Source organism: Castor canadensis, chromosome 16 (assembly GCF_047511655.1).
Source record: "Castor canadensis chromosome 16, mCasCan1.hap1v2, whole genome shotgun sequence".
Classification (NCBI taxonomy): Eukaryota; Metazoa; Chordata; class Mammalia; order Rodentia; family Castoridae; genus Castor; species Castor canadensis.
The window spans coordinates 7,533,617-7,553,174 of record NC_133401.1 but is presented as its reverse complement, the minus strand read 5'-3'; the positions used below and the strand labels follow the sequence as shown (position 1 = coordinate 7,553,174).

General features: G+C 51.9%; 3 protein-coding genes across 5 annotated transcripts; 1 reads left to right on the top strand and 2 right to left on the bottom strand.

The window, feature by feature from the left end:
* Nucleotides 1–533: 533 nt before the first annotated feature.
* On the bottom strand, nt 534–8,527 carry Tbcb (tubulin folding cofactor B). The gene is made up of 6 exons (XM_020168190.2): nt 8,274–8,527; nt 7,750–7,893; nt 4,291–4,387; nt 3,515–3,706; nt 1,002–1,074; nt 534–814 (listed from the first exon to the last, which is right to left on the bottom strand). Exons 1-6 carry the CDS (start codon nt 8,385–8,387, stop codon nt 700–702), a joined length of 735 nt encoding a protein of 244 aa, XP_020023779.1. The 5' UTR covers nt 8,388–8,527; the 3' UTR covers nt 534–699.
* Nucleotides 8,528–8,881: 354 nt separating this feature from the next.
* Polr2i (RNA polymerase II subunit I) lies at nt 8,882–10,176 on the top strand. 3 transcript variants are annotated; one of them, XM_020168201.2, is made up of 6 exons: nt 8,882–9,092; nt 9,179–9,233; nt 9,518–9,591; nt 9,667–9,741; nt 9,843–9,894; nt 10,056–10,176. In XM_020168201.2, the coding sequence occupies exons 1-6, from the start codon at nt 9,034–9,036 to the stop codon at nt 10,116–10,118; spliced, it is 378 nt and encodes a 125-aa protein (XP_020023790.1). In that variant the 5' UTR covers nt 8,882–9,033; the 3' UTR covers nt 10,119–10,176. The 3 variants fall into 3 exon arrangements, with proteins under 3 accessions (XP_020023790.1, XP_020023796.1, XP_073914955.1); XM_020168207.2 differs by having other exon boundaries at nt 10,003–10,176; XM_074058854.1 differs by having other exon boundaries at nt 8,928–9,066.
* Nucleotides 10,177–10,183: 7 nt separating this feature from the next.
* Ovol3 (ovo like zinc finger 3) lies at nt 10,184–12,293 on the bottom strand. Its single transcript, XM_020168324.2, has 4 exons — nt 12,200–12,293; nt 12,057–12,121; nt 10,911–11,112; nt 10,184–10,425 (listed from the first exon to the last, which is right to left on the bottom strand). Exons 1-4 carry the CDS (start codon nt 12,291–12,293, stop codon nt 10,217–10,219), a joined length of 570 nt encoding a protein of 189 aa, XP_020023913.1. The 3' UTR covers nt 10,184–10,216.
* Between the last annotated feature and the right edge of the window lie 7,265 nt (nt 12,294–19,558).

Here is a 19,558-nt window from a genome sequence, read left to right as displayed (position 1 = left end):
GTCCCTCACCTCAGAGTATGAGGCAGGTCCACCTATTCTGTAGTACAGGAATTTCTGACATTCAGCAGAGGACATGGCTGCCCAAAATAAGGACTACACTTCCCAGACTCCTTTGCAGCTACATGTGGCCATATGACAAAGTTCTGGTCAATGAGCTAGGAATAAGTTGTGAGTTGTTCATCTTCCTTAAAGGCAAAGGGTTTCCCCTCCTCTTTTCTTCCTGGTAGCTGGAGCAGATGAGGTGGGAATCATGAGAATGGGAGAGCAATAAGACATGTAGAGATGGACACTGGCTGCTGACACTATCTTGCCTCCGGTGAAGACGTAAGACTTACGTGCAAAAGAATTAACCTTTCATCTTCTTTAAGCTAGTATGTTTTGGCCCTATGTGTTACAGCAGCAGAACAAAGTAGCAAAGGACAAAGAACAATCTCATAGCTTCCAGCTACCACTACTTTTACTTTGCCAAGGACCCTCGCTTCCCTCATTTCCCCAGCTTCCCCTCCCCAAATCAGAGTCCTCCATGTACTTCCTCAGTTTCTGATGAATTTAATGTGTAAGTCTGAAAAATCAATGGCAGGTGAAAGGTGAATAAAATTACAATGGGGTCAGGGAAAAACAGCCATGGGTATACGCACAGGGGTGGGCAACAAGTGGCCGAGTCAGGAGCTGGAGCAGGGAGATGCCCTTCCTTGGGTGTCACATCTCGTCCAACCCATAGTCTTCTTCTGGGAAATCTCCTACTGTCACAAGTGATGGTTTTACGAAGGCACCGTACTTGGGTTGGCATTCGAAGTAGCGTTTCCCATTCACACTGTAGGGTATGATGGGAAGGCAGTGGTCAGGACTCCACATGACTCCCACTCTTCATGCTAAATGGGCAGGTTCACCCAGCAGTGTGCATGGGCTTCCACGTACATAGCACGTATGTGTGCGTGCACACACATGCACACACACACACATACACACACACACACAGGTGCCTCAGCGGGAATACTTACCTGCCGTCATTTTTCCCTAATGGTTCATCATAGCGGACGCCAATCCAGTAGCCAGGCTTGAAATCTGTGAGTCCTGCCCAGGGAGAAATCCCAGTGAAATCTCTGGACATGGTCATCAATCACTCCCCTAGTAATGCTGCCTGTCAAATGGAAAGCCTGTCCTAATGAAAACCACTTCTTGCTACATCCATGGACCAAGATGGCAAACTCTTCACTTGCCTCTCTGTTCCCTCCCATGCCATCCCCATTCACTCAGCCTCTGTAAGAACTTAAGGGGGACACAGAGCCACACTGCCTCAGAGAGAGGCACAGATGTGCTCTCACACTCGAACACAGGTCACACAAGAAACAGACTGACGTTCAGAAACAAGATTTGTATGCAGTTTGGTGCTGGTGACTCATGTCTGTAATGCTAGCTACTTGGGAGGCCGAGATTGGGAGGATCGAGGTTCAAGGCCAGCCAGGCAAATAGTTCATGAGACCCCCATCTCCAAAATAACCAGAGAAAAATGGACTAGAGGTGGGGCTTAAGTGGTAGAGCGCCTGCTTTGCAAGTGCATAGCAATGAGTCCCACCAAAAAAAAAAAAAAAAGAATAAATAAAAAATAAGAGCTCACACACAGAGACCTCTGTAGCAATGTAGCAGTGAATAAACCAGACTTGCCAACAGTGTGACCTTGGACTTTTACCTTCCAGAACAGTGAGAAATCAATTTCTGTTGTATAAGCCCCCATAGGTAGTACTTGTGTTAGCAAACTAAGAGACAGTCAACAAAAAGAAAAACAAATCGGAGCCAGGTTATGGTGGCTCATGCCTATAATCCTAGCTTCACAGGAGGCAGAGATCATGAAGATCGTGGTTTGAACCCAGCCCGGACAAACAGTCCTCGAGACCCTATCTCAAAAAAATTCATCACAAAAAAGGGCTGGTGGAGTGGCTCAAGGTGTAGGACCTGAGTTCAAGCCCCAGTACCACAAGAAAAACAACTCGGACAGGTTCAGTGGCTCACTCCTGTAATTCTAGCTACTTAGGAAGTGGAGATGAGGAGGAACACAGGTTTGAGGCCAGCTGGGGCAAAAAGTTATCAGGGTACCATGTCAACAAGCACATTGGGGAAGTGGTCCATGCCTGTAATTCCAGATATGTGGGAACCGTATGTAGAAGGATTTTGGAATGAGGCCAGTCTGGGCAAAAAGCACGAGACCCTATCTGAAAACTAATGAAAGCAAACAGAGCTGGGGCTGTGGTAGAGTGCCCGGCTAGCAAGTGAGAGGCCCTGCGTTCAAACCCCAATACTTCCTTTCTCCCATACCCTGCAAAATAAGGGTAAGCCAAAGTTACCATGGAAATGAAAATATTTCACATATACAGGAATGTTCTTAACAGCACTACTCATAATCAAAATGTAGAAATGACCCAGATGTCCATCACCGATAAATGAACAGAGTGTGGTCTATCTAGACAGTGCAATCTTCTTTGGCAGCAATGAAGCACTGATACATGTATGACACAGATGAACCTTGAACACGTCAGTGGTATGAATACAGTCCATCACAAAAGACCACATGTTGTACAACTCTATTTAAGGAAACATGCAGAACATGTAGATTTTTGCCAATCTACAGCAGAAGAATGTAGGTTACTGGTTGGCTAGAGGAGGGGAAGTGGTGCTTTAGAAACGTAGTAGATGATAGTAATTATAGGGTTTTCTCTGGGGGAGACAGAAATGTCCTAAAATTGACTTGAGGTGCTACGTGGTAGCACACGCCTATAATCCTAGCACTTGGGAGGCTGAGGTAGGAGAATCACGAGTTTGAGGCCAGCCTGGGCTACCTAGTGAGAATTCGTCTTAAAGAACAGTAAGGGCTGGGTGTGATGACTCACTCCTGTAATTCCAGATATTTGGGAGGTAAAGAGTGGGAGATCATAGTTTAAGGTGAGCCTGGGGAAAATGTTAGCAAGACCCCATCTCAACCAATAGTTGAGTGTGGTGGCACATACCTGTCATCTCAGCTACCTGGGAGGTGTAAATAAGGAGGAGCTTGATTTAGACTGAATGGACAAAAATGCAAGACCGTATCCAAAAAATAACTAAAGCAAAAGGACTGGACCTGTGGTTTAAGTAGTAGAGTGCCTGCCTAGCAAGTGTGAGGCCAAGTCAAACCCCAGTACTTCCAAAAAATAAAAATAAAAAATGACTTTTGTGATGTGGCACAATTTTGCACATGAAGGTCTTGCCTACCATGTGCAAGGCTCTGGGTTCAATCCCCAGCACTGCAAAACAGCTGATGAGCTGCACACTTAAGAGTGTGGGACAGGAATTGTATCTGTGCTTCTACTCCCCCCAGTCCACCCAACACCCCAGGTTGTCTTCCTCTCTGGACTGGAATCTCCTTGAGGCCAGGCCCTAGGCACTACCCATCCCAGGGCAAAGCAGAGGTCTGAGACTCTACTGAATGGACAAATGGTATCCCTCTCAGCCTCGGGACCCTGCAAACCCATGGACCACATACCTACATACATGACAGTGCCCCGGCGAGGGGACTGCCCCGGTGCCCGCACCTCACAGCGGCTGCCCACAGGGATGGCACTGGCTTGGGCCTTTTCCTCGTGAAGGCGCTGGGCGGCCTCGGCCTCTTGTTGTGCCCGTTGCTCTTCATTGTACGGGCCTAGCTTGCTGCGCTTCAGGAAGGAGCGGACTGTGCCTGCGGGCAGGGTGGTGGAGAGGGTTAGACCCAGTCTCTGGCCTCAGGAGCTAACGCCCCCTCCCAGGGCCGACATTCATGGAGACACTCATGTTCCAGCTGTCACCCTAGCCCCACCAGCCTCCCATCACAGCTTTCCCTCTCCCAGGACTCGAGGTTCCTAGCACGCAGAAACTGAAAGGGTGCTGCCTTTCTTGTCACAGGTCCTTCAAGTCTCACATTACCTTCATTGGGCCCTTGGAACCCAGTCTTTCCCACCACACATCCTATCTGTCCAGATGCCTGCTCTGATCAAGTCACACTGCCCTGTCCACATCTAGCATGTTCTGCCTCACACCCTGCTCACTCCATCCCAGGCCTCTAAATGACACTGAAGGCTGCCCTAACCTCTTCTCCACCTTCCTAAGCCCCCACCTCCCTGCCCAGCCCCCAATCCCACTCCATGCCCTGTCTACCTCAACTCCTCTCCCATGCCCATCTGTCCCCTCCCCCATCCGCTAAGCCTCTTTCTCCCCACTGCCCACACTACTGACCTCCCTGCCACCGCCGAGGGCCCCACCCAGGCCATCCCGTGCGTTACGCACCCTGTCTCTGGTCGTAGGCTTCTTGTGAGAGCTCGTATTTCTCCACTTTGGACACATCCTCATACTCCCCAAGGCGGGCACCGCTGTGGTCAATGACCTGTGGGGAGGGGATGGAGGCCAGTGAGGGTCAAGGTCTGGCCAGGGAAGCCTGGGGTGCTGGGATGCACATGCACACTGGAGCATTCTGTAGACTCAGGTCTCCCCCGCTGTGGGAGAAGCCATGTTCCTCCATCCTCACCTTTATCCATCTTATTTCCTCTCCTCTGCCTAGCAGAAGGGACACTGGCCATCTCCTTATCATCACCCCCATCCAAGCCCCTGGAGGATGCATTTGTCCCCAGATGACATCAATATTACTGATGTCCCTGAACCTGTTCACAGCCTTCTGGGTCTTGGGCCCTTGGGACCCTCCTACGTTGATCCCCACCTCCAGAACCAGAATTATCTTGTCTTGCACCACTCCAAACATTCGCCTACTTGCTGCTTACAGAGCTCATCCAGGTGCTTGTGGGACCTGCACTGGGTGGTGGGGACACAGAGCAAAAACAGATACGCCCTGCTGTCTGGTCAGTCATTGCTCATTCTGCTGGGGGGGGACCAGCCATAAACAAATGAACAGATACATGTACGGAACATTAGATGATATGACGGAGAGCTAGGGAGCAAACTAGAAGAGAGATGAGAGAAAGGGCAAGGGGGTGTGGTCATGGCAGGCTTTCCAGGATGTGGGAGCCAAGGCCTGAGGATGAGAAGGAACAGTAGGCACAATGGCCAAACAGGTATGTCCTTGGTTTTGTGGAGGAGCAGAGACCAATGCACCAGTGCAGATGGGTGGAGTGACTTGGAGGGAGTGGAAGACACACAGATTGCTGGAAACTTCAGGGGTTATCTGGAGTGAGATGCAGAGAAGGCTCTCACATGCCTTATGGGTACATAGGCTCCCACTGGCTGCAGACTGAGGGACAGGGACGGGGGAAGCAGGAGGCCAGGGAGGAGACTGCTGGGTGTCCAGGGAGAAGGGATGGAGGCTGGGCCAGGGTGGAAGAGGAGGAAAGTGTAAATTCTGGACAGATTTTGTAGGTGGAATTGACAGGCTTTGTGTCAGATTGGATGTGAGTATAAGGGAAAGAGAAAGGTCTAGAACAACCTCAAGGAATTTGGTGTGAACCTCCAGGCAAGGTGGACACGGAACTTATCTCTGGGTCAGTGATCTGTTTTTTTATGTCAGAGTTGTTTTTGAAGACAGGATCTTACCATGTACCCTAGGCTGGCCTCCAATTCACAATTGTACCATCAGGGATTTTTCTAAGTTTGATGTGCTATTTGGGCAGTAAATGTGGCTGATATTTATCAACAGAAAAGAAAATTTTAGTACCCTCCCCCCACACACACACCAAATTCCCTGAGATTCTACCTCTGGACCATATTCCTTGAAAAGCCTGGGATGTCAGGGGCCTGCCTGTACCGGAACAACTGGAGCATGAGAGCCTTCTGTTTAAGGGCATCACTGCCCACACCTAAGTCCTAATCCGAGCCTTCCATGGCACTGTCACTTTATGTGAACTGTCCCAGCAACCTCCTCCCCACTCCTGCTCTCCAGTCTGCTCCCCGCCTGTAGTCCAAATGAGCCTATGAACACAAGTCAGAGCAGGGACTTCCTGGCTGAGTCCTCCCCACCGTCCCTGGCACTTCTGTGCTCCCTCCTGCCTCAGGGTGTTTTCACATGCTGTGAAAGGTGCCCTCCTCCCAGGGCACCTTTTCCCCTCTTAACTCTACTCTCCAGGTCTCTGCTCAGGCAGCACCTGCTGCAGGCAGTCCCCTCAGATCTCACTGACAGTTCAGATTCCCCAGCATGGGGTCGTCCAGCTCCATGATCACCCTGCATGGGCCTTGTCTTCACCAAAGCCTTCACACTTAGTGATCATTTAGGTGATGCTACCTCACAACACTGGCTGGAGCTAAATCAGGGATCTTCTAAGAAGTGGTTCACTGTTATATCCCTGGCCCAACACAGCTGTTCCATGTCTTCTAAGAAGTGGTTCACTGTTATATCCCTGGCCCAACACAGCTGTTCCATGAGTAGTTATTGAATAAATGAAAGAGAGAACAAGGCAAAAAAAAAAAAGAAAAAAAAAAAACCCAGTTCTTTGAGCACCATGACTTCTGGAGTAATGCAAACTGAGATCAAAATTCCAGTGACAGTTCTTCTGGTCTTGTTGTGTAGCCCAGACTGGCCTTGAACTCCTCCTGCCTCAGTCTCCCAAGTGCTAAGATTATAGGCATGTGCCACTACACCTGGCCATTTTGTTTTGTTTTGTTGCAGTGCTAGGGATGGAACCCAGAGCCTTATGCATACTAAGCAGGTACTACTACTGAACTACATCTGTGACCCTCATTTAAGAAAGCAAATTCCATTCTGAAGCTAGGTTTTCTCCTCTGCAAAGTGGAGCTAATCATACCCTCTTTCTGGTAATTATTTTACAGATTCAACAATGATTCACTAGCTATACTCCCTTTTTTTTTTTTCTTTTAAGACAGGGCTTTGAACTCAAGATCCTCCTGCCTCAGCCTCCTGGGTGCTGGCCTGAGTAACCTCTCTGTGGCAGACATTGTTCCAGGTGCTGGAGATGCATTAGTGAACTAGAGTGAGGAAAACTTCTGTCCTCCTGACACTCTAATCAGGGAGACAGAATAAACCAAACAATGGAAAAATCCATAATATGTCAGAGAGTGGTATTAACAAAGGGAAAAAATGTAAAATAACAGTATAAAAAGGAGATAGGTATGAGCTTAAAATTTTGTATGAGGGTCAGTGAATGTGTCATTTGGAATGTGACATTTTAAGAAATGACTGGAAGGAAGGGGAAAGCCATATGGTCACACACAAAGAAAATGATTCAGGTAGAGATATAATACAGTATATGTAAAGGCCCTAAGGTGGAGCTCACCTGGGATGTATAAGTAGCAATGTGGCTGGTGCAGAAGAGGTGGACGGGAAGGAGGTTGAGGACAGAAAGGATGATGTGAACTGATGTTCAGAGTTCCTTTGTGTTCTGGCTTCTCCCAACCTTTCCAGCCTCACTGCTCACCATAGCTCATCTTAGCTCTAGGCCTCTACATATTCTCTCCACCTGGCATGCCCTTTCTACCTCTTTTCCTAGGTCACCCCATTTCTTATCCTTCAGGGCTCGGCTCAGACATCTATTCCTCCAGGAAGTCCCTTCTGGTAGTGCCAGGAGGAGTCAGGCATCAGTTCCAGATGCTCCCAGTCCCCTGAGCTTTCGCTAACCTAGCCCAGATAACTCTAGGCTGTCCCTGTCTAGTGATGGTCCATTTCTCACCATGCTGGACTGGGGGTTCCATGAGGGTAGGACCAATATTGGTTATCACATGGGGCAAAGCACGGCAAGAATCTGCTGAATAAATGAATGAATGGGGTCCCAGACAGGGTGGCCTCACATGGATACGGCAGCCATCATCTACGGGATAGGAGCCCAGCAGTGCAGCCTCCTGATCTAACTTGCTGTAGAACTTGTCATCAGCTCCGTACAGCTCCAGTTCCATGCAGGAAGCAGGGCTGCCCACCACCAGCTCCAGTTTACACTGCGGGACAAGGGAAGGATGAGAAAGGCAGTCAGTGGCCCATCCTCTTCCTTGAAGCTACCTCTGTCTCAACAGCCATCATCCTATCCCTGCCATTCCAAAGGACCCACCGGCACGCAGACCTCACCCATGCCTGCTCCTTCGGGAGTCCCGCCCCCTCTTCTCTGCCCCGGCTCTCTAGAGCATCTGACCCCGTCCCGGCTCTCTGGAAGCTCAGGTTCGCTCCCGCCCCACCCCCCCAAGGCCAGATTCCCCCGGGCTCTGCAACCTCAGGTAACCTCAGGCTCCGCCCTCCAGCTCTCAGACCCCGCCCCACGTTCGGGAAGCCCCCCCCATTTCTCCTTTCCCCGCCCCTCCTAACCCCACCCCCACGGCCGCACCTTGAATTCGGCGATGGTGAGGTTACGACTGTACCGCTTCTCAGAGCGGAAGCTGTTGAGGGAGCTGCTGATGAAAAGGTTCACTGTGGGCGCCGAGATTCCCGTCACCTCCATCTCGCCGCGCCCTGTCGTGGCCCGCAGCCCGGTTCAGCCGCCTCACACCGGCTCCGCGAGCCGCCGCCGCCGCTTCTGGGCTGTAAGCCCCGCCCCTTATCCCAGTTCTGACCAATCGGCACGCTCTCCCAAGATGGGTTCGCCAATCGTTGTCGCCCCTTCGCTACAGCCAGAAACAACTCTCCGGAGAGGCTTTCCGTATTCACTGTTCTTCCAATGGCCACACGGGAAACGGCCAAGGCGGGCGGGCGGAGAGTGAAGCGGGGAGGAAGGAGTGGCAGGAATTGTCTGGCTCTGCGTAGGTTAAGCTCGGCGCATGTGCAATGGCCGAGGGCCTAGCAAAGAGCAATGGTTTCTTCGATTTCTGCTCAGCGCCTGGTGGGTTACGTTGCGCACCATATTCTCGCTTTAATACTAGGTCCATACCATCCCCTGAACTAGGGAGGCAGGGTCCCCAAACTGGAAGCAATTGCTATAGAACATCAGAAGACCGAGGCAAGATCCGAGGAAGCGGAGCGCAAGGCCGCTGAGTACCCAACGCGCGCGCAACTCCGCCCCTTTTTGGCGCAGCAACGGGGCTTGACCCTTTGCGCGACCTGTAGCGTGGCCGAGCAAGCGCAGAAGGCTTGGCGGGCGGCGCGTCTCTATGGAACCCGACGGGACCTACGAGCCGGGCTTTGTGGGTATTCGGTTCTGCCAGGAATGGTGAGGCGGGGGAAGCAGGAGGTGTGGCTGGGGAGCAAGGAGTGGCCCCAGGGATGACCTCCGACCTCCTCTCCCTGTCCCCACAGTAACAACATGCTGTACCCCAAGGAGGACAAGGAGAACCGCATTCTGCTGTACGCGGTGAGCGTGAGCCCGCCGGGACGCCCCCATAGTTTCCAACCGGCCCTCGGGTTCCCTACGTCCTCCTGCCCACGTGACCCACACTCCCGACGTGTCCTGGTGTTGCCCCTTGACTGGGCCCCGAGTGAACCCGCAGTCCTGTCTTGTCCCTCCCCGAGATACCTAACCTCGCTCGATACTCCATCCCGCCGTCATCCTCTCTCGGAACCTTCCCCCCACCCTTCCTTCCAGTCCCATTGGGCATCTTTGTGACCCCCTTTCCTGCCCCACTCGTCCTCCCCCAGTGCCGGAACTGTGATTACCAGCAGGAAGCAGACAACAGCTGCATCTACGTTAACAAAATCACGCACGAAGTGGAGTGAGTGGCGGGACCAGGGCTTGGGGCAGGGGGTCGTCTAGGGAGGCGTGGTTTTCCACTTCCCTATCCCTGCAGCGAGCTGACCCAGATCATCGCCGACGTGTCCCAGGACCCCACGTTGCCAAGGACCGAGGACCACCCGTGCCAGAAGTGAGCGCGGCTGGCCTCGGGGAGGGGCTGGCGCGTTCTCTCCGGGCGAGGGAGGGAGGAGGGAAGGGCGTCCAGCCCCAGTGACTGAGCCGTCCCCTCAGGTGTGGTCACAAGGAGGCAGTGTTCTTCCAGTCTCACAGTGCCCGGGCCGAGGTGAGTGACTCCCTGGGTGCCTGAGGCTTGGTCCTTCCCGTGGGGGCGGAAACACTTAATTTTAGGGTGACCCTGCTCTTCCCCGGATCTTGGGCTGGGCTCTCATAGGGTCCCACGACCGTCGGGTCAAGATCCTTGTAACCATGCATCCTTTCTGCCAGGACGCCATGCGCCTGTACTACGTATGCACCGCCCCACACTGCGGCCACCGCTGGACCGAGTGAGCAGCCTACCTCCCCCCCCCCCCCCGGCCTCCACCTGTAATAAACAGCAGGTCCTTGCGCCCGGTTCCGTGTTTATTAACCCGGTGGGTAGGGCGGTCTCAGGCCGTGCGGTGCAAGCTGCGGTGCTGCGCGTAGGCATCGGGCCGCGAGCTGGTGAAGCCGCAGTCCTCGCACACGTGCAGCTTCTCGCGGCGCTCGCGGTAGGCGTAACTGGCCGGCTGCCCGTGCACCTTGGCGAGATGCGCCTCGAGGGAGCAGCGCTGCGTGAAAGCTTTCCCGCAAGCGCCACAGCGGAATGGCCGGATCCCTGCAAAGATGGGGCGCCCACAAGAGAGGAGAGAAGGGGCAATGGCTTCTGAGCTAAAGGTGCTTCCATCTTGCTCTCCTGTAGGGACAGCATTTCCTGTCCCTGCTCGAAGCTCACCAGACTCTCCTGTTTGTGACCCACTCTTTGCTACTTCACAAAGTGCAAACACTGGCCAGACTCCTGAGTGGCAACCACCCTCACCAGGAAGTTCCTTCCCCTGGGGGAGGGAGAGGGACCCTTAGCAATTGGGGGAGTTCCTTTGACTGTTACTTTAGGGTGAGAGCCCTCTAAAGGGACCTGAATTCTGTATCCAGCACTCATCTTTACTTTGCCCCTTGCCAGACTCCTGCCCTCACCTGCTGGGTCTGAAGTACAGCCAGGTCTGTGTCCCTGCTCCATATACACAAACACAAACACTGGAAACTCCATATGCCATATCTGCTGGCCTGGGCCCAGCAGCCCTCCCTGGCCCTTCCACTGCTCACCAGTGTGTGTCCTCATGTGGCGCTTGAGATCGAAGGCATCATGAAAGCCCTTGCCACAGCAGCGGCACACGTGGCGGCGTGCAGGACTGTGGCACTTGAGGTGCCGAGTCAGCATACGCTGCAGTGGGAAGGCCTTGGGGCAGAGTGGGCAGCCAATGGTCCCAGACCCCCTGGGAGCAGAGGCCAGGGTTGCTTGAGTGTGCTGCCAGAGAGATGCAGGAGTTAGCCCCATCTTTGTTACTTTGCAGACTGCTATTTAGAGTGACTGAAGTGGAGGAGGACTAGGAAGTCTAGCTGCCACCCTGTCTCTATGGCCTTCCCTACAGAAACCCTACCCCTTTTACCTTATTTTAGGGGTCTCCATAGCAAGTACTACCTTCAGTGTCCTTCCCTAATGATAACTGTCCATGCCCCAGCCCTCACCAGAAACTAGCTCAGTAAAGAAGTGGAGTGTTTTTTGCTGCCCAGTACCCACAACAGCATGTGGCTCTCACTGAAATAACAGCACATTCTAGTCTGGCCAGTGCTGCTTTCCTTCAGTGCACACATGTCCCTTAACCATTCCATCCCTATTTCCTTGTCCAATAACTGACAAAGTGGCTCACTCCTGTAATCCCAGGTACTCCAGAGGTGGAGGTTTGAGGCCAACACTGACAAAAAGTTAATGAGACCCCCCCCCACCTTAGCAAATAAGCTGATCATGGTTGTACATATCTGTAATCCAAGCTTCTCTGAATGTGGAGGTAGTAGGATCCTCAGCAAAAATGTGAGACTCTAATTGAAAAATAACTAAAGCAAAAAGGGCAGGGGGAAAGATTCAAATGGTAGAGCACCTGCCTAGTAAGTGCAAGGTTCTGATTTCAAACCCCGTACTGCAAAAAAAGAAAAGGAAAAGAAATTGACTTCTTGGGTAGAAACCGGTTCTTCTACCCCACTGGCCCCCACAAACCCTCCCCCCTTGGTTTGCAGCTGCCCACTCTGGGGACTTAACTAAGGCCTGACAGCTCACAGGGTAGGGAACAAGAGTTCCTCAGGCTGGAGAGCAGGTGCAGATAAGCCCAGGAGTAAGGGTCAGCCAGCCTCAGTTGAGGCTGAGAGCCTTCGGGGGTGAAACAGCCTAGTCTTGTGGGTCAGCTGGAGACTCACCGCTGCCCAGGAGCTGCTAAGGCCAGGAGTCTGGTATCCCGCTGGTCCTGCCAGGCTGCTGCAGTCTGGAGAGAGAAGCCAGATAGATGGTGATGCTTTGGATCTACCCTACCTCTCAACTCCAGGCTCAGTGAGGGGCCCACCTGGGATGTAGGCATCTCCCCGGAGCTGGTCAGGCAGGTGGCCCCAGTTAGACAGCTGTGGACGCCGACTCCTGACCAGGAAGACACGGGGCATTGCCTTGGGAATAGTGGGATGACTCCTTGCAGGCAAGGCTGCCTCCTCCACCTGCTGTCAAACCTCTGCCCCAGGACAACTATCCCAGTTGGGAAGGGAGGGGGAGTGGTGGAAGGGGACCTCATTCTCATGCAAATTCTGTGACAGGCCTAGGGAAGCAGCCTTAGCTGGCTCTAGTTACCACTGCCTTGTAGCTTGCTACTGGTCTCCCTTTTCCTAGGCTTTTGAGGGAACTCTCCATCCTGGCGCAGACAAGCACTAGGGCCCCCAGGGAGGCACAGCAAAGGGAAACAGCTAGGCAGCTTTGTGGGCTGGGGAGAGGAAAGAAACATGGCCTCAGTACTGGCAGGGCAAGGACTTGAGGGTCTGTTTGCCAGGCAAATCAGTCACCACTGGACATCCATCAGCCTACTTGGCTATTCAAATCACAGCAGCTGTCTGAGGAAGCAGGGGAGGGGGCAGCTGTGATTGTTCAGCTTCAGAGGGTGTACAATAGCAGTCTCTGCATCCTCAGATCAGAGGCTCTGCCTTTCTGATCCTGATGCCCAAAGCTGATGTAGCCACAGCACTTATTCAGGGCTTGCCATGTATTAAAATACTAGTTTGTTAGCCAGGTACTGATGGCTTCATGACTGTAATCCTAGCTACTTGAGAGGTTGAGATAGGAAGGATTGCAGTTCCAGACTGCCAAACAAACAAAAAGAGTTGGTGGTGCACACCTGTCATTCAGCTATGGCAGGAAGCATAAATTAGAGGATAATGATCCATGTCAGCCTGGGCAGAAACCAAGGCCCTATCTTCAAAATAATCAGAGGAAAAAAGGACTGGAGGCTTGGCTCAAGAGTAGAGTGCCTGCCTAGCAAGCACAAGGTCTTGAGTTCACTAGTTTAATAGTTCAGCAACTAGTGACTGCCTGGAACTCTCTCCCATCCAGGGGTTCCCAGAACCCCATCCCAGCACTCTGGCCAGTTTCTGTTCTGGATCAGTCCTCATCTGATGTCTGAAGTAGGGTTTAAAGGTTTTGAACACTCCTGCAGTTACCTACTCTTATGTATATAACCAACAATTTCCTGAGCTCCTACTAAGACAAAGACTAGCTCAGCACTGAAAATGGGGGAGACAAGAGTGAGCACAGAATGATCAAGACTAAGAAGATCAGGCAGAGTGATCCAATCTGTGATGGGGGAATTTTTACCTGGGAGACTGGGACCAGAAGTCCCAGTCTGGCTTCTGATCCAGCTTAGGGCTCCAGGATGGCATCTTGGATGAGAACCATGCTCAGGTGAAAGGAGAGGGTGTTCCAGGTAGAGGGAACAACCGGTACAATGGCTTGGTGAGAGAAGAATTTCTTCACAATTCCTGTACTATGTTTTGGATACAGTGTCCCCCAAAAGGTTCATGTGTTAGCCAGGCTTTGTGATACATACCTGTAATCCTAGCATTTGGGAGACTAAGGCAGGGGGATCTCAAACTTGAGACCAACGTGGACTACATAGTGAGTTCCAGGTTAACCTAAACTACACTGTGAAACCCCGTTTCAAAAAAAAGAAGAAAAAAATATAAAATATATATAACAAAAGAACCAAAGCTGGGTGCTGGTGGCTCATGCCTGTAACCCTAGCTACTCAGGCAGAAATCTGGAGGATTGAGGTTCAAAGCCAGTTCAGGCAAATAGTTTGTGAGAATGTATCTTGAAAATAGCCACCACAAAACAGGGCTGGTGTTAGTGGCTCAAGTGGTAGAGCATCTGCCTAGCAAACATGAAACCCTGAGTTGAAACCCCAGTGCCACCAAAAAATAAAACAAAAAAAAAGGATAATGTATTGAAGACTTGGTCCCCAGCTGGTGGATCCAATCATGAGGGCTTTGATCTTAATCAATGGATTAATCCTCTAATGGATTCACAATTTGATGGCATTAGAGGGAGGTGGTGGAAACAGGGCAATGGGCCCTGGTTGGAGGAAGTGGGTCACTGGGGTGTGCCACTGTCCCTGGACTCTTCACTCTCTGGCTCTCTGCTTCCTGGCCTCCATGCTGCTGCGATGTTCTCATCTCAGGCCCACAGCAATGGCGTTGGTCAACCATGGACAGAAAACTCTGAAACCATGAGCCAAAACAAACCTTTCCTCCTTTTGTTGTCTCAGCAATTTGTTGCAGCAATGAAAAAGTGACTAATCCAGCGGACAGTCTTGCTGATTCACTTGGGGATGGAAGGGAGGCAGTGCTGATGGTCTGCCTGCTGAGCTTTGCCACTTTATCTCTGCAAGTCATCTCATTGAGCCTCAGTCTCCAAGCGCAAATGGAATTAAGGCAGGATAGACACATGAGCTGACAGGGAAATTGCACATAATGAATATCAAAAGGGCCAGACTCTGAAATTAAAACAACCAGGAAGCAGAACTGAAAAATGAGAGCATTAAGCTCTCCTCCCATCACCTTGCCTTCTCCCTGTTAAATATTAAGAAGCTGAAAATTTTAATAACAAGAACAACAACAAAAACACAGCTGGGTGCTGGGGTTCATGCCTGTAATCCTAAACTACTTGGGAGGCTGAGATTGGGAGGATGGAGGTTTGAGATCAGTCTGGGCAAATAGTTTGAGAGATCTCCATCTTCAAAATAATCAGAGCAAAAAATGGGCTGGAGGCATGGCACAAGTGGTAGAGTGCCTGGTTTGCAAGTGTGAGGTCCCAAGTTCAAACCCCAGTCCCACTAAAAAAAAAAAAACCTAAAGGGTGTGTCTAGCACCTGTTGTCCCTGTGTTTTGGGTAAACCTGTAAGCAAATGTAGGCCCAAAGTGACCACACAGAGAGGAGTGATCTGGCCAAGAGATTCTTTATTGCCGGGTGGGAGAGGGAGAGAGCCAGGAGAGAGAGAAGCAGGAAGGGCACGGGCTTAAATACCCCTTGGTGGGATTTGGCCCGATCTGATTGGTTAGGGCCCTTTGGTCCATGCCGATTGGAGGTTGGGAAGTAAGGAGGTCCTAAGCTGGGTGGTATTATGACCCTGGGAAACTGAAACCCAAGGGTCCTGGGAAATTGAAACCTAAGGGTACAGTAAGAAACAAAAACCTATCGACGCCATTATTGCCAACATTCCTCCCTTTTTTGTTTGTTAAGGAAGGGGGGCGTTGTGTTCGCTCTGGCTTCTTAGAGCTGGCAAGGGGCGGGGTAGGGGAAGGGAGGGTCAGTTGGCAAATGATGTTGGGGTAGTGAGTATCATAATGGCAAACACCCAAGCTTCAAAGATGAAAATTTCTTCTTCCCTAAAGTTGATGAAGGTCCCTTGTAGCCACAGGTCATAAATGGGCTCGAGCCAATCCTCTGAGCCCAATCTGAGCTAATATCTGTGTATGGCAGATATTAGCCATAATATCTCCTGGTTCGCGTAAGGAGTCGAGGAATCGAAGCAGGCGCTCTGTGAGGGGTTGATGATGCTCATAACCCGGGGTCCTGGTGGGATCCATCGCAGGTGTCCTCAGGCTGGGCTACAAGGGGCTGATATCCTTGGAGGAGAAGCTGGTTGAAAGTTTGGTTAGAGATTCTGCTCACCTGAGATCTGAGGAACTGTAGTAAACAGGGTCGGAGGGCGCAGAGAGTAACCAGCATGAACAAAGGGCCCAAGAAAGGCAGGAGCCGGGTGACGAGAGGAGAGTCCAGCAGGTCGGTTAGGGTGTTCCTAGTGGGTCCCTTTAGGAGGTCCTTGGCCAGATCTGTTAATTTCTTGACATTTTGTTCTACAATCCCAGACTCATTGACATAGTAGCAACAGTCCTCCCGAGGAAGAAGCAGGTGCCCCCCTTTTTCAGCCGTTAAGAGGTCTAGGGCCCTGCGATTTTGGAGGGCCGGCTGAGCTAGAGAAGTGAGCTGGCGTTGAAGGGAGGCCAGCGAGGCTGAGGTGGATTCAAGGGTGATCTGTAAGCGCTCCTCAAAGTCCCTTGCTGAAATAAGACTATGACCGAGAGCTCCCCCGGCAAAGCCTGTGGCAGCTACGGAGGTCGCCAGACTTATACCCACCATGATGGGCAAGAAAGCGGTGCACTTTGGTTGAGCGCCAAATAGGAGGGAGAATTCAGCTTCCCCGTAAAGAGTGAGTTGGGGATCTATGATCACCAGTATGCTGGGCCCGGGAGTAGTCTGAGCTATGCAGGAGTGTAGGGTGTTGTGGCACCAGAAATATAGCCCCGAGGGGGACGCCAGTTGTGCTGTAACTGTGACGTTGACAGGAGAGAGAAAGGTTGGACTGAGCTATTGAGGGTGGGGTATAACAGGTGTGTGTAGGAAGGGGACCTTGTGTAGAGTCAGGTGCCCATAGAGGTACTGATGGCAAGGGAGGGGTGCATGAGGAGTTCCCTAAGGCAGGGGAAGCCTTGACAGAAGAAGAAATGTTAATGCGAACTGTGGCCAGTAAAGGCCGCTGGAGGGAGGCACATAGAAAGCAGTCAGCGACATTAATGGGCACTGTTAGGTTTAGGAGTCGTAGTGAGGCCTGGAACAATTGGAGCCAGGTTGGGGGGGTGGAGGGCTGGTGAAGGGACTTTTGTAGGTTCTGTTCGAATTGTAGAACCTTAGTAGCCACCTCCTTCTGTGTAGGAACTGGAAGGGTTAGTTCCCTGGATATCATAATGTGAGCCGAGGGTTTGGAGGCAGTGCCCCCAGCATAAAGGGCTATCATTTCACCCTGGACCCATCTGTTGTCCCATGGGTCAGGGATATGGACCACGATGGTCCCATTTTGTCCCCTATAAAGGTGAAATTCGTTGTTTGGTCCCTTTGATCCTAGTACCCAGTAGGACCAACAAAACCAATCGGGGCATCCCCCATATTCGTGGGTCCATTTGGCCCCTTTTTTGCAGTACTCTTTAGTTTGGGTGAAGAAAGGGCACTGATAGCCAACGGGGCCACCATACCTGGGTGTGAAGGGGATTGAGATAGAGGTTTGGCATCCCTTAGGAGAACAGTCTCCAGTGCCCATTAGGCTGGTGACAGAGGTTTGTGAGACAGCGTAGGTTTCTCTATCTTAAACCTCCAAAAGTACCCTCCGGTGTTAGCCAGCCCACCCATGGAGAGGAGGGTGAGAGCAGAGAACAAAAGGAGAGGGTTAAGACATCTTCGGAGGTGGGGAGGGAACATGAAGCCGAGAGATGTGAAGTTTCAAGGGGTTCCCAAGGGAAGGGGTACAAACGAAAGTGGGGGGGTGGAGGTGAAGTGTCGATGGGGTCGTCCTGCCAGTTGTCTCCGGGGGACCGGGCTGGCTTTAGCCTGGAAATATGAATCCAAGACGTTATTTTCCCCGGAGATTCCTTTAATTGGGCTGATTTTTAGGGGCCCCTTCCATTTTGGGGTAAGGGGTTTCTTTTCAGGGAAAGGGGGAGAGAAGTAGACCCAGTCCCCTGGGTTTAAAGGGAAAGAGAGATGGGTGCGTGAAGGGTCTGGAGATAAGGTGTCATGGTGTTGCCATAACTGGGTTCGAATGAGGGATAGAAGAGGGAAGGCGAGGTGTCCCAGGAGGGGGCCCGGGAGGAGGTGATTCCCGGAGGCAGAGCTGGGCACCCGAACATCACCTCAAAAGGGGATATTTGTGTGGGTTTTCGTGGGAGCACCCGTAGGCGGAAGAGGGCTATTGGTAGGAGTTGAACCCAATCTAGGTGTAGTTCTAAGGTGAGTTTGGTGAGAACCTCCTTTAAAGTACGGTTGGAGCGTTCCACCTTTCCTGATGAGGGGGGATGGTAAGGGATATGGAAATGCCATGGGATATTAAGGGCCTTGATAATTGTTTGTGTCACCTGGGAGGTGAACTCTGGGCCATTATCTGATTGGAAGGAGGTAGGCATTCCAAACCTAGGGATGATGTGGGTTACAATGATAGAGGCCACAGTGGAGGCCCTCTTATTGGAGGTTGGGAAGGCCTCTACCCATCCCGAGAAAGTGTCTACCAGAACCAGAAGGTACTTGTGTGTCTTCACTCTGGGCATATTTGTAAAGTCTACCTGCCAATCCGCCCCTGGGATGTGTCCCCTGGCCTGGTGAGAAGGGAATGGGCCGGGCCTCAAAGGGGTGTGTGGGTTAGTCCTCTGACAAGTGGACATGTGGAGGTGAGGGGGTGTAAATACTGGGAATCTTCTGGGGTAAGGGGGAAGAACGAGTTTAGGAAAAGTTTGAGATTTTGAGCGCTAGTGTGGAAGATGGAGTGTCGATACGAAAGGAGGACGTGTCTAGGGAGTGACTCATGGGCCGGTTTAGGAATCTGGTCCTGTGGCTGTGCGAGAGCCAGGAGTAGCTCTCCCCTGCCGCCTATCCCTTTGGTGGGACCGGCAGTGGGCGATTCCAACCGTAGAAGGAAGGAGAGAGGCCTGGAGTAGGTTGGTAATGACAGTGGAGTTGGTGACAGAGGTCCCTCTTGTGGTTAATAATCCCCTTTCTCTCCAGATAGCTGAGTGGGAGAGGAGGATGTGGAAGACGTATTTAGAGTCAGCGTATAGAGTGAGAGAATGGTCGGCCACCAGCTCAAAAGCCCTCGTAACTGCAAACAGTTCAGCCTGCTGATTGGTGGTACTGGGAGGGAGGGGCTGTGCCTCGATGGTTTGGGTTAAGGACACTCACTATAGCATAACCTGCTGTCCGTACACCCCCCCTCCACATATGAGCTGCCATCAGTGAACCAGGTATAGATGGAGCCCTGCAGGGGCCCTTCCTGGATGTGTGGACGGGGAGGAGGGCCTCCAGGGTCTCGACGCAGTAGTGGGTAGGCATGGCGGTAGAGGTGGGCAGGAGGGTGGCGGGATTTAAGGAGGAGCAAGCACGGAGGGTAATGGAGGAGTCATGGAGGAAGGAGACAAGAAGCGACAAGATCTGGCAAGGGGAAAGTGTTCTTAAGCACTGATAGGTCAGGAGTTCCGCCAGGTGGTGGGGGGAAACGATTGTGATTGCCCCCCCGAAAGTGAGTTTTTTCTACTCCTGAACTAGAACATAGGCCGCCGACAAGGCCCGTAGGCAGGGGACCCATCCCCGGACTGTGGGGTCAAGCTTTTTAGATAAATATGCTACTGGGGCAAATGTTGGACCCTTGTCTTGACCCAGGACTCCCAGGGCTAAGCCTTTATTTTCATGGACATAGAGGGTGAATGTTTTTTGGGTATCTGGTAGGTGGAGGGCCGGGGCCTGGAGAAGTGCCTGTTGAAGGCGTCGGAAAGGGGTGTCAATGGAGATAAGTAAAGAGGGGTCCCCCTTAGTGGCATCATACAGAGGGGCCGCCAAGAGAGAATAG